This window comes from Oncorhynchus nerka, linkage group LG18 (genome assembly GCF_034236695.1).
Source record: "Oncorhynchus nerka isolate Pitt River linkage group LG18, Oner_Uvic_2.0, whole genome shotgun sequence".
Taxonomy (NCBI): Eukaryota; Metazoa; Chordata; class Actinopteri; order Salmoniformes; family Salmonidae; genus Oncorhynchus; species Oncorhynchus nerka.
The window spans coordinates 43,788,973-43,803,314 of record NC_088413.1 but is presented as its reverse complement, the minus strand read 5'-3'; the positions used below and the strand labels follow the sequence as shown (position 1 = coordinate 43,803,314).

The 14,342-nt window shown below is 43.9% G+C and overlaps 1 protein-coding gene across 1 annotated transcript in view; it reads right to left on the bottom strand.

Annotated features, from left to right (window-relative positions):
* Positions 1–2,962: 2,962 nt before the first annotated feature.
* The window catches only part of ism2a (isthmin 2a), a 48,735-nt gene continuing 37,355 nt past the window's right edge, over positions 2,963–14,342 (bottom strand). The window contains 3 exon segments of the mRNA XM_029688808.2: positions 2,963–10,495; positions 11,720–11,788; positions 12,390–12,527. Of these exon segments, the coding sequence (XP_029544668.2) occupies positions 9,978–10,495; positions 11,720–11,788; positions 12,390–12,527 (725 nt within the window). The 3' untranslated portion in view covers positions 2,963–9,977.

Below are 14,342 nucleotides of genomic sequence, written 5' to 3'. Positions count from 1 at the left end.
ATGGTTCACAGTATCGAAGGCAGCCGATAGGTCTAGAAGGATGAGAGCAGAGGAGAGAGAGTTAGCTTTAGCAGTGCGGAGCGCCTCCGTGATACAGAGAAGAGCAGTCTCAGTTGAATGACTAGTCTTGAAACCTGACTGATTTGGATCAAGAAGGTCATTCTGAGAGAGATAGCGGGAGAGCTGGCCAAGGACGGCACGTTCAAGGGTTTTGGAGAGAAAAGAAAGAAGGGATACTGGTCTGTAGTTGTTGACAGGTAAGTTGAGGTAAGTTTAAGGCAAGCAATACGTAAAAAACAACAAAACAAATTCTATCCAACTTGAGGCTGATACTATGGCACAACATACTGTTCATGGCTAACGATCCGGCAGGGAATGGATGTCAGGTCAGAGCTTTTGAAGGGGAGAGGTGATGATCAGGACAGGTGTGCAGATTACTGATGGGATACAGGTGCGGGTGAACATCGATCTCCCAACAAGCTAATTCGCCCGGCAACCAGACAGGGTGCGTTCCAGGACACCAGAAACACACTCCAGGACAGAAACACAGGCAAACACAGACTCAGGAAGCGGGATTCGTGACAGGGATGAATACTTTTGCAAGGCACTGTATTACTGCACTACACCCACAATAACATTTGATTTGATTTGATCCTGGTACACCAGGTCTCTCCCTTCCCATATAGACTGATACCATTTAATTCAATAATAAAAAAAAATGACAATACAAGTAAAAGTTGTGTCTAGTAAAAATGTAACGCCGAGTGCCAGATCTCTCTCCAGAGAGATTTATCTATGGGCTAAAAAACATAAATAAAAATGTTTGCTGGAATGGCTAATTGTTTTACATATACTACCATCACTTAGAAATGTCCTTGTTTTTGAAAGAAATGCACATTTCCTGTCCATTGAAATCAAATCAAAATCAAATCAAATCAAATGTATTTATATAGTACATCAGCGGATATCTAAAAGTGCTGTACAGAAACCCAGCCTAAAACCCCAAACAGCAAGCAATGCAGGTGTTGAAGCATGTTGGCTAGGAAAAACTCCCTAGAAAGGCCAAAACCTAGGAAGAAACCTACAGAGGAACCAGGCTATGAGGGGTGGCCAGTCCTCTTCTGGCTGTGCCGGGTGGAGATTATTACAGAACATGGCCAAGATGTTCAAATGTTCATAAATGACCAGCATGGTCAAATAATAGGTCTGGGACAGGTAGCACGTCCGGTGAACAGGTCAGGATTCCATAGCCGCAGGCAGAACAGTTGAAACTTGAGCAGCAGCACGGCCAGGTGGACTGGGGACAGCAAGGAGTCATCATGCCAGGTAGTCCTGAGGCATGGTCCTAGGGCTCAGGTCCTCCGAGAGAGAGAAAGAAAGAGTGAAAGAGAGAGTTAGAAAGAGCATACTTAAATTCACACAGGACACCGGATAAGACAGGAGAAGTACTCCAGATATAACAAACTGACCCTAGCCCCCCGACACAAACTACTGCAGCATAAATACTGGAGGCTGAGGCAGGATGATACCCCCAGACAGGGCCAAACAGGAAGGATATAACCCAACCCACTTTGCCAAAGCACAGCCCCCACACCACTAGAGGGATATCTTCAACCACCAACTTATCATCCTGAGACAAGGCAGAGTATAGACCACAAAGATCTCCGCCATGGCACAACCCAAGGGGGGGCGCCAACCCAGACAGGAAGATCACATCAGTGAAATAACATCAAGTTGATCAGAAATACAGTGTAGATAGACATTGTTAATGTTGTAAATGACTATTGTAGCTGGAAACGGCTGATTTTTAATGGAATATCTACATAGGCGTACAGAGGCCCATTATCAGCAACCATCACTCCTGTGTTCCAATGGCATGTTGTGTTAGCTAATTTAAGCTGATCATTTAAAAAGGCAAATTGATCATTAGAAAACCCTTTTGCAATTATATTAGCACAGCTGAAAACTGTGGTGCTGATTAAAGAAGCAATAAAATTGGCCTTCTTTAGAGTAGGTGAGTATCTGGAGCATCAGTATTTGTGGGTTTGATTACAGGCTCAAAATGGCAGTCTATTCTTGTTCTGAGAAATGAAGGCTATTCCATACGAGAAATTGTCAAGAACCTGAAGATCTCGTACAACGCTGTGTACCACTCCCTTCACAGAACAGCGCAAACTGGCTCTAACCGGAATAGAAAGAGGAGTGGGAGGACCCGGTGCACAACTGAGCAAGAGGACAAGTACATTAGTTTGAGAAACAGACACCTCACAAGTCCTCAACTGGCAGCTTCATTAAATAGTGCCGGCAAAACACACCTCTCAGCGTGAACCGTGAAGAGGCGACTCCAGGATGGAGTGTTTCTCCCTCATTATTAAGGGAGAGGGGGTGCTTTGGGGTGCCTCGTGGAGGAAGAACCAGGGGTGATATGGGAGCAGAGAGAGAGGGGTGGTTCTGGGGTGGATGATGTGAGGGGTGAGGTGGGGTATTATTTAGGGGAGTGATCAGGGCCCAGGGCAGCACCTGACTTGGCTGGTGTAGCTTCAGCCCTCCTCCTGGGGCAGGCATCCTAGCAACACCTAATGTGGAGGCAATTATATTATTACAGCTCCAGATGGCAGTTACACAGCCAGATAGCTATTCTGTGATAAGCTTACAAGACTCTGGTGGGCTACACTCACTTTCTCTGCCCTATTCAAATCTCTCTCTTAGCTTGATTAAAGTTTTTCTCTGTCTGAGCTCAATTTCTCTCTCACTTTCTCTCTCTCGGATTCAAAGTTGCTTTCTTTCTCTCCTTCTACATTCTTCTCTCGCTTTCTTGTTTACCCTTCACTCAGTCTCTCTCGCTCACACTCTCTCTCTCTCATTCATCGTAAAGATGAATGCCAAATGATCTTCTTTCATTTCTCTACCCTAATTACCCTAACCTGTAAGCCTGAACATAAACACCAGTGGGACTAGCAACTTGTGGCAAAGTTAAATTTATTATATTTTGTCACAGCACATTTATAAGTCACAGAGAAGAATGCTGAGCAGTTGTTTGATTGAGGGTTACATGGTGTGGTGTGGTGTTAGAGAGCAGTGTTTCTCAACATTTTATGTGATCTCTGAGATTACGGCTGTTATTAAAGGCAATGTTACCGAGTAAGTGAAGATCGCATCAAGGTAAACGCCGCAGATGTCGTCTCAATAGAAATGACCTTTAAATGTAAAGTGAGCTAACACGGATCTAGCGAATCTAGGCCTAACACTAGCAATTGAGAACTGATTAAATCGTTGTTAGCTAACCATCTGAGGGACTGGTTAGAAACAGTAACAGTCCACATACTAGGGGTGTATCAATGTTCTATATCAATGGGAGAAACACTGGTATAGAGTGAACACCTTCCCTTTTCATGTAACAGAGACCACATTGGGGATGCTCTCAATAGTGCATCTTCATACGATTAATTTCAATAAATACTATACAAAATTTTTATCTAAGACCGAAATAAAAAACATGACATATGCTGAAAAAAGTACATACCCGTTACAAATTAGCTATAAAAACGGAACAATTTACAAAGATGTTGGTACACTGCACTGTGTATTACATACAGTATATATTTCATTATGAGTTTGTATATACATGTATATTATTTACTTATGCTTTTAAATAAAGTGCCTTTCTTAAAAAAAAAAACATGTTTACAAAAATGATACCTTATCTTTTCAAAAGAAAATTTTCAACGTAAACTTTTAAATGCAAGGCCAAGACGAGACAGCTCCAAAAAGACTAAAGTATTTTTTCCATGACAAAAACAACAAAGAATGTTTCGAATTGAGAAACAGCATTGAAGTTGGCCAATGATAAATAGCACAATGAAACACGTTGCCAACTGCAGTGTACTAGGAACATTTCTCCTATAAACCCATGAACTTTAAAACAGATGGTTTTGCATCATCATCACCCCATTGGTTTGGAAGAAAAGTAAACACAATCATTGTATAATCGTTGCATTTTTATTCCCTTCTCACAAGCTCTATCACCTTAACATTTCCCTTTTCTAAATAGGTAAAAGGTCCAACAATGAGACAGAATCTGTAAGGTACATGGAAAAGAGTCAAGCAATTCATACTGTGCTGAGTGGATTTAACAGTGGCCATTGAAAAATAGTCAGTTTCATACTGTACAGAAACACTGTACAGAAAAAGAGAGAGGGCAAGAAGGAGAGGTGGCCCTGGCTTGCTTTCAAAATAAAATAACTTTGAGAATCAGGCCAATGTCAATACTTTCTAAGAAACAGTTCTGATAGCCAGCCTTCCTTCCATCCCTCTCTCTTTTCCTCTTCTCTCTCTTTCTCTCCCTTTTCCTCTGTAGCCATACTTTACTCAGCACTCCTACAGAACACACATACACAGATATCTATCTACTGCAGCGGAGGCTCCTCCTCAGAGGAGGGGAGGACCATCCTTCTCAGTCATTTCATGGAAAAGAGTGAAAAGTTCTAAAGGTTATCCTTTTAAGATGATACTATACTAAATATATTTACGTCACCAAATAACTGATTAAAACACACTGTTTTGCAATGAAGGTCTACAGTAGCCTCAACAGCACTCTCTGGGGTAGCACCATGGTGTAGCCGGTGGACAGTTATTTTCCGTCCTCCTCTGGGTACATTGACTTCAATACAAAACCTAGAACAATGGATTAGAGTGATCGTTAAGAAATCATTCACTGCCTTTTTTTTGTTGAGTGCAAAAATTAAGGAGAAGCAGCAGAGAGCGAGAGCGAGAACTAGCTCTATTTCTTTTTTTTCATTTTCTTTTTACTTTCATTCACTTAGCTAGCTAATTCAGTTAGCTAATTTAGCCTACTTAAACACCCGACACAAACAGAAGCATGCTATTTATGTTAGCTATCTGGCTAAGGCTATCCAATACTGGAACTCTTCCAAGTCAAGGTAAGCGGTTTAATTAATTTATTGCCACGAGGCCCGCCGGTGTAACTGCTAAACTGCTTGCTGTACACTGTACTGCGTGATTGTAGAGGGTTTACTAACACGTTAGTTCTAGTAGCTATGTTGACTATGACGTTAGCTAATATGGTGACAACGATGTAGGCTGTGTGTAGTGGTTAGCGATTATGGTATGAAGGTTTGGCTTGGAAAGTTTAATTTTGCATGGCCACAGACAGCTGTTGTGCACTGAAAGGGAAAAGGTGAGGGGAGGATAGCATGTAGATGCGAGAAGGAATTATACAATGAGCAAAGTGATGATTCTGTTTGTATGTGGCTGCTATGAAAGTGAACTGTGTGTGCGGGGGATCAGGGGTGTATTAATTCCGACGATTTTGTTGAAAAATGTTTCTTAAACGGAAATAAACGGAACAAAACGGGGATAAACCTACCTGAATTTGTCCAATAGAAACTCTCGTTTGCAGCTGTTTTGACTAATGATTACACCCTAGATTAGCTATATTCAGGCAAGAGTGTGCAAGGCGGTATTGAATGTGTCACTGTCTGTCACCTTGATTACTCCAATTTGTCTCTCGATCTGTTAGAAACTTTCATTCATAGACTAGGTTGTAGCAACCTCATGATAGATATAGGGAAAATTCAAGTATCATGTAGCCTAAACCTATTCATGTTACATTGAATGGAATATGAATGACAGTCATCCAATATGTTTGAATAGAAATAAGGCCATGCGCATAAAAGAAAGGTCCTCCCTAATCTTAAATGGCACCAACCGCCACTGATCTACTGAATATAGACTAGGCCACTCTAGCCCTTTAGAAATACACACACCGTGACTAGATAGTATTAGAAACACAATCATTCAGAACATAGAGGTCCTCTGAAAAACATACACGCTTGCATGTGCATACACACAACACAGAGTACATTCCTAGGACAGAGAGATATGCTGTGAGGGTCAGTGGAGGCTGCTGAGGGGAGGACAGCTCATAATAATGGCTGGAATGGAGTGTAATGGCTGGAATAGAGTGAATGGAATGGTATCAAACACATGAAAACCATTATTACTACGAGTAGTCCTCCCCTCAGCAGCCTCCACTGGGTGTAGTGTAGTGTAATGTGATGGTGAAACCTGAGGCAGCAGCAGGCAGGCTGGAGAGCCATGCAGCAGTGTGAGTCTGAGCTGTTAATGCCATGAGGATTCAGGGGGTTTTCACAGCTGGGCCCCAATGGAAGATGAACCCAGTGTAGTGTGAAGGTATCCATTACTCCATGCCAAACACAGTCAGAATGGACTCAATTAAAGAGGGACTTCATCCCAAATAGTACCCTGTTCCCTTTATAACGCACTACTTTTGACCAGGGCCCTGCCCATAGGGTTCTGGTCCAATACAGTGCACTATATAGGCATTAGGCTGCCATTTAGGACAAATTCCCTCTTTAATTGAGTCCATTCTGACTGTGTCTGGCATGAAGTAATGGATACCTTCCAGGGACTGTGGATGGTTAACTGGTCATATCCCAACATACACTCCTCATATGAATCACTGCATTACTTTGTCTGTGTTCACTTGACTGTGTGTTTGGTGGTGATATGAAGCAACAATGTGATGGTCAAGGCAGTTTGAGTCCATAGGAACACATCACATTCAATGACAAGGCTTTGTGATTAAAATCTTCAAAATCCATGTAAAACATCACAGCACAATTGAAAAATATATGGCACATGGAAACCAAACGAGGGTGGTCTGGTGATAGGTGGGATGGGCTGAGAGTGGCTGAGGGGTGGGATTAAAGAGCTCATGTTCGGTAATGTATTATTGTCATGTGATTGCTATATATAAAAGTACCATGTATGTCAAATCTATATGTGCAATGTATGTATGTATATGTGCAATGTATGTACAGCAGAAATGCTGTAAAAAAACAAAAAATATATTTGTGTCCTCCAAAGGGGGGGTTAAGAGGAAAAAAAGGGTGAGAAATGGCAAGGCTTTGATCAGAGAATGTGGACAAATGTTACCAGCACCGTGTCTCAACAGATGAAGGAGAACGCATGTCATACTGCTGTTTCATCTGAGAGAATTTGATGGAAAAAAACGTTGTTCATACCAGAGGCTGTAACGCTCTTCTCATATTATGTTTGTCAGTGTGTCTGAGCTCAACTACTACAGCCCTCTGTGTTCTTATTGTGATTGGCATCTTGATGAATTGGGATCTCTGTGAAGTTTCTAAACCCTATTCGCTTAACTGGCTTCGATATGGCAGAGTGCAGGATGTTGAGGGAATACTGGAGGGCTGCCTGACTCTGTGTGTGTGTGTGTCTGTGTTTGTCTTTAGTGATGGCCCGATGACAACCTACAGAGAATTCCCCTATGCCAACTTGAGCCAGCTATTAATGGGCATGGATGAGGACGAGGGAGAGAGAGGGGAGGGAAGGAGAAAAGGAGCAAGCAAGCTACCGGCTCCCACAGTCTCACGTCAGAATTAGACTTTCATCCATGTTTCTTAAACGTCAAATTTAGAAGTTGTTCCAAATGTCAAATTTCAAAGTGTTTATGGTTAAGCTTAGGCATTAACTCCAAATTCTTAGGTTAGGCAGTAACTCTGAATGGTTAAGGTAAGTTTGAGGGTTTGGGATACCCTTCAAAACAAAAAGACTTTCCATTGCTGGTTCTGAACTTGCAAACTTGCAACACCCAATCCCTGTCCGCAAAACCAAAAACCTACTTTGGTAACAGTGCTCACTATTGCTCCAAGTGGCCGGTTTACACATCATTTCCCGACATCGTCAGATGTAGATGGACATCGAACATGGACTTGTATCACGGGTGACCTGGCTGCAATTAGAGTATAAAAAAAGGGAAGCAGAGGATAAGGCCTGTGTGGCTCAGTTGGTAGAGCATGGCTCTTGCAATGCCAGGGTTGTGGATTCATTTCCTAAGGGGGACCAGTATGAAAAAGTATAGCGATTGGATGCACTCACTACTGTAAGTTGCTCTGGATAAGAGCATCTGCTAAATTACTAAAATGTAAAAAAAATAAGAGAGAGTAACCGAGTGTGTAACACCAAAGGTTGTGTGTTGTTTCTGCTGTTGTCATTGCAGTGTGGAGAGCTGTCCATCAACACTATTCTTTCTGAACGTGTTCAGCCTCAACATCTCTCAATGGCACTCAACAGTCTGATAACCAGGGTTAGGATTAAGACCTTAAAACAACACCAGGCATCAAGACAGGGTGGAGGGGGAGAGGCAGCAGGTCTTGGACACCAGTGAAGGGGAGAGCTCTTCAAAGGGTTCCACTGTTTACAGAGATGTCTCTCCACTTCCCCTCTGCTCAACTCCCACTCCTCTCTGGAGAAAGGACCTCCATGCATCAACTGAGCCCAGACACCCCTCCCCTCAGCCCTCTCCTGCACCTTCACTTCTACCTCCAGCCTCACTCCATCTTCCCCCTCACCCCTAGAGAGTCCAAGTGTCTCTCTCCTTTCAAGGCCCCCTACCAATGGTTTTCCTCTCTCCCTCTCCACCGGCAAATCTACGACTGTCTCTCCGGGTGTCTCGGGTTGCGAGGAATGCAACACTGTGACTTGTTAACAGGCGATAAAAGGAAAACATCTCAATACGATTCAATTATGGATCAGATTAAACGATGGAGCAATCCTTAGGAGGAAAACAAGCGGTATGTCTGTCGATGAGAGAAAGAGAGAGAGAGCGACAGAGAGACCTTCAACAATGTATTTTTATGTTTCCCCCAGGATTAGCTAACCATGACCCAATGCAACTTTATCTGACGGAGCATTACGGCCAAATGGCCCTCTGATACTGGATATGACTGGATGAATAACACAATAGAGTTCTAGGGGTCAACATCTCCAAAGAAATATGTGGCTTGACATGAAATAAGAAAGTAAGAAAAGCACAATATATCTTGGGCCTGTGCTTGATCAGTCTGTTTTTTTTCTTCCGACTGGAGTGGGGCCAGGAGAGAGAGAGAGCGTTGGGGAGAGAAATAGAGAGAGATTGAGAGAGAGAGAGAGAGAGAGAGAGAGAGAGAGAGAAGGAGAGAGAGAGAGGTGGATAGAAAGAAGACAGAGATTGTGAGAGAGAGCTTCAAGTCTAAGACAAACAACAACTAACATTCTGTGTTGAATTCATCCCCATTTTAGCAGCTTGACAGGAATTCCTTTCATGAGACATCAGAGTATTTGAGTAAATACAATACAGGCCCAATATGAGTCCAATAAATACACTATCCATGTTCCTCCATGTTCCCTCAGGGGTTCTGGAACAGCTCATGGCAACCCCTGAGCCATCCCATCCCCCTGTACCCATCCCCCCATCCATTTTCTCAATAGCAGCAGCACATGTGAGTCTATGGGGTGGTGGGTTGAGGGCTGTCAGAGAGAACTAGGACAATCTCATTGCAGTCTCTCCCTCTTTAAAATTTCCCAACGTTTACAAACCAGTGTTTTTTTCTTCTTGTTTTTTGAGTGTAGCCCAAAAAAAAAACGCTCTCCAAAATTCGGACTTTCACAAGCAATAAATTACCAGTTAGAAAATAGTTGTTTTTTCTCTTCCCGTAACACCACAGTAAGTCATCCACGGGAAAGCATATTCCAATTGGCAGGTGGATTCTGATGAGTCATCCAATGAGGAAACGCTTGATGGTGATGATGTCATAAGACGTGACGATCATAGAGTTTTCCCACGCACACCAGATAAGAGTATTCAACTTAAAAATAAATTAAAAAAAATGAAAAAAAGAGTATTCAACTTGACTCAATTTTGGATGGGTCAAGCCTGACTAGAAAAATGTAGGTGTTCACTAAACTCTGTGCCACAATGTGACCAAACATTGAATAAGGTGGAGGGGATGTCCAGGTCTCCTTTCATCCAAAGCAACTGATAGTTAACACAATATATTCAGTATGTGGCCCATGCCCAAATCCAATAGAGCCATTGGAACCACGTGTGTCTCTCCCCCCTCTCAGGATCTCAGTACTCCTCCCCCTCTCCTCCCTCAGTACTCACGGGCCTCCTCTAGCTCAGCCTGGTACACGTCCTCTGTGGGGTTGTGGGCACACTGCAGCCCGTTGTTGGGCGGCCTCACAGAGTGGAAGCGGCTCCAGTCCCCTTTACACAGGATCCAGGGCAGCACGTCCACTTTGTAATGCAGCTCAGGTGAGAACTCCGTACTGATGAGGTTTGGCGCACCCGCCCCTTTCCCCCGTGTGATCAGCTTCATGTGGTCACCGTAGCAACAGTGCTGCGCAGCCAGCGTGGTGCTGTCGAAGGAGAGCATGGAGCGTGTGCAGAAGCGGGCGGAGGGCTTGTAGATGTCCAGCCGTTCTTTGGGGCCGGAGGCGTCACGCCAGCGGTAGGTCTTACGCAGAGTCTTGTCGAAGATGTTGACGGCGCTGTAGACGGCCTCGGACGGGTAGGAGCAGGGGCAGCTGGGTAGTTCGGTCAGCACCTGGTGGAGGTACTTCTGGAGAAAGTCGTTCTTACAGCTCAGCCACTTCTCACAGCTGTCCACGTCTGGGGAGGAGAGAAATGATACAGGAGTCAACAGATGATGAATAATCTATCAATCAATACCACAACAGTCAATAGGCCATCGACAAGGATCAATCAAGGATCAGCAGAACTCAATTAACTATCAATAAGCACAGAAACATACACTGTAAGCACCTGCTACTGTAAGTGATGCACACATATAGAGTTGAATCGTAGCTTGAGGCACACACACAAAGTGTGAACTTTCGCACAAATCACCCACTGACATCTATGCATGATTTGTGTGAAACATCACATTTTCAATGCGTATATAAAAGAAAAATGGATTCGGACCATATTTAGTACATTTTCCACAACATAGAATATATACAGTATATATACCTATGAAATACTACAATGCAAACTAATCACGGAAATCAACCGCTCTCTTTCAACAGCTCAGGTTTTGGCCGTAATAAAAAGATGACTTTCGGGAAGGATTATAAGCTAAGACAGCATTGGTAACTCTGAGGAAACCAGAGAGACTTTCCAAGCATAAAGGAGTGATTTCAGCGCGTTAAAACCCATTACTTTGAACCGGGGGGCTGCAAAGCTCTCAAAGACCACGGAGAGCGAACCAGAATGGGTTAAAAAACAAAGCCATAGTCGGTGCTAGAGAATAAAATGTTGAAGGCTGCGGTCAAATTGGAACCTATTCATTATAAACATTTATGTTCCGTAGTGGATTGGGGAAAGAGCAAAAAAAAAAAAACTTATGACACTTTATCTTGTTATGTTTTTGTTGCATATTATTTGTTATTTTTGCCCAGAGTGAAAAGAGCTATCCCTTTCACTGGCCTGTGCCAGACATAGGGAGAGCAATAAAAGACAAACTAAAAAGCCATTCAAACATTTCTTGGAGGAACTGTTGGGTTTTTCATGGGCTTTGTAACAATCTCGGTGGAGGGAGAATTCTGACTACCCCAACTGGACTCTTGCAGTCTCTCTATGATTGGAGCCCCAGTAGAACAGTTTAAACCTCCCTAAACGGAACAGACCATTAAGGCCCCCCAAATACTAGAACGGACCATTGGCTACAGAAAAAGGGACAACCAGCTAATACACAGCCACGCACGTACGCACGCACACACACACACACACACACACACACACACACACACACCCACACACACACACACACAAACACACACACACACACACAAACAAACACACAAACTTGTCATATACACATTTCAACAAACATACTTGTGTCAAGGGAGTCAGTGCCATTTGTTGTCTCCAGAGGTATCAGCTCAGTCACTGCTAACAGGTCATCTACAGAGAGAGGGGACACAGACACTGGTTAAGAAACCTGCTGAATGGATAGCCTCATACTGTAGGCAAAGGAAAAAAATGGTTTCTGAGTAGCTGTTGATATGACTAGGGGGACTGTCTATGCCCAACACACACGCGCACGCACTCACACTTGCACACACACCCACACCCACACACACCTTCCTGGGTAGCAGTACGAGTTGTGTACACACCAGGACTCTGCAGGGGGGCAACAGAACAGGCACAGAACAGAACACTACTAAACACACTAACAGGGATCAACATCACGTTTGTCCAAGTCCAAACTGTACGGATATAAATAGCCCTGTCCTAGAAGCATCAGGCAGACCTATTAGGAAAAGCCTAATGGTACGATCGCTGTAGAACTGATCACTAATATGTGAAAGGCTGGATACGTTTTAGCCTGTTGCTTTAACACGTATAAAGTGCTTTGAAATCAGTGATCATGAAGGAAACGCGGCACATAGAGGATGCTATTTGGAACTACTGGGACCCAACCAAAGACAGGCAAGTTCTGATGACATCACACAGCCACAAAACATGGCCATTGTTGATGACATTACATAAGCGTCTCTCTCACCTGGGCATCTGTCCAGGTCACAGGTCCGGGACTCGGTCGCTGTGCACGCGTAACCACATGAACGGATACGTTTCTGGTTGCCGTGGCCACAGGTGACACTGCATGGTGACCAGGCACTCCACTCCTCCTCCTCGTACTCTGAGATGGAGGGATGAGAAAGGGGGGGGAAAGGGACGGGAAAAAAACCAAAGGGTTATATTAGAGGAGTGCGGTATGTCTTTGAAGTGAGCCAAGTGAATTCCTGACCCAGCTGGTGAGAGCGTTATGCAATAAAGCAGCAACGACCAAACATGTTTGGAGCTACAGTAGAGTGTTCATCTGTCAGCTCTAACATGCATACATTAACCTTCTTCAATGTGCTGGCTGTGGCAGGAACAACTGAGTATCTTAGCATCTCAGGAACAACATAGAACAAAGTAGACACCAGGAACAACCGTGTCTTGGAGCGGACCAAAAGACCACACTTCAAAAAGCTAAGGAGGCTTCAGAAAGGAGTGAGAGTCTTTTTCATGAGGCTGTAGCTGGTGGCTGTCATTAACTTCATTGGGGTCGTAGCTGGTGGCTGTCATTAACTTCACTAGGGCTGTAGCTAGTGGCTGCCATTATCTTTACTAGGGCTGTAGCTAGTGGCTGCCATTAACTTCACTAGTGGTGTAGCTAGTGGCTGCCATTATCTTCACTAGGGCTGTAGCTTGTGGTTGTCATTGACTTCACTAGGCCTGTAGCTAGTGGCTGTCATTGACTTCACTAAGGCTGTAGCTAGTGGCTGCCATTAACTTCACTAGGACTGTAGTTAGTGGCTGCCATTAACTTCACTAGTGGTGTAGCCAGTGGCTGCCATTATCTTCACTAGGGCTGTAGCTAGTGGCTGCCATTAACTTCACTAGTGGTGTAGCTAGTGGTTGTCATTATCTTCACTAGGGCTGTAGCTAGTGGCTGCCATTAACTTCACTAGTGGTGTAGCTAGTGGCTGCCATTAACTTCACTAGTGGTTGTCATTATCTTCACTAGGGCTGTAGCTAGTGGCTGCAATTAACTTCACTAGGGCTGTAGCTAGTGGCTGTCATTAACTTCACTAGTGGTGTAGCTAATTGTTGTCATTAACTTCACTAGTGGTGTAGCTGGTGGTTGTCATTTTCTTCCCTAGTGGTGTAGCTAGTTGTTGTCATTAACTTCACGAGGGCTGTAGCTGGTGGATGCCATTAACTTCACTAGGGCTGTAGCTAGTGGCTGCCATTAACTTCACTTGTGGTGTAGCTAGTGGCTGCCATTAAATTCACTAGGGCTGTAGCTAGTGGCTGTCATTAACTTCACGAGGGCTGTAGCTGGTGGATGTCATTAACTTCACTAGGGCTGTAGCTAGTGGCTGTCATTAACTTCACTAGGGCTGTAGCTAGTGGCTGTCATTAACTTCACTAGTGGTGTAGCTAGTGGCTGCCATTAACTTCACTAGGGCTGTAGCTAGTGGCTGTCATTAACTTCACTTGTGGTGTAGCTTGTGGCTGTAATTAACTTCACTAGTGGTGTAGCTACTGGCTGTCATTGTCTTCACTAGTGGTGTAGCTTGTGGCTGCCATTAACTTCCCTTGTGGTGTAGCTAGTGGCTGCCATTAACTTCACTAGGGCTGTAGCTACTGGCTGTCATTGACTTCAGTAGTGGTGTAGCTTGTGGCTGCCATTAACTTCACTAGGGCTGTGGTATTGTGCTCTAGAACAGAGTTTCTCTATCCTGGTCCTGGGGACACAAAGGGGTGCACATTTTAGTTTTTGCCTTAGCATTAACACACCTGATTCTAATCAAAGGCTTGATAATGAGTTGCTTATTTGAATCAGGTGTATTAATGCTAGGGGGAAAAACTAGGGTCCCTAGGACCAGGATTGACAAACACTAATCCAGTACCTGCTTTAGCTCGTTCCACAGTATGATGTCTATAACAGAGAAAAACGTACCTT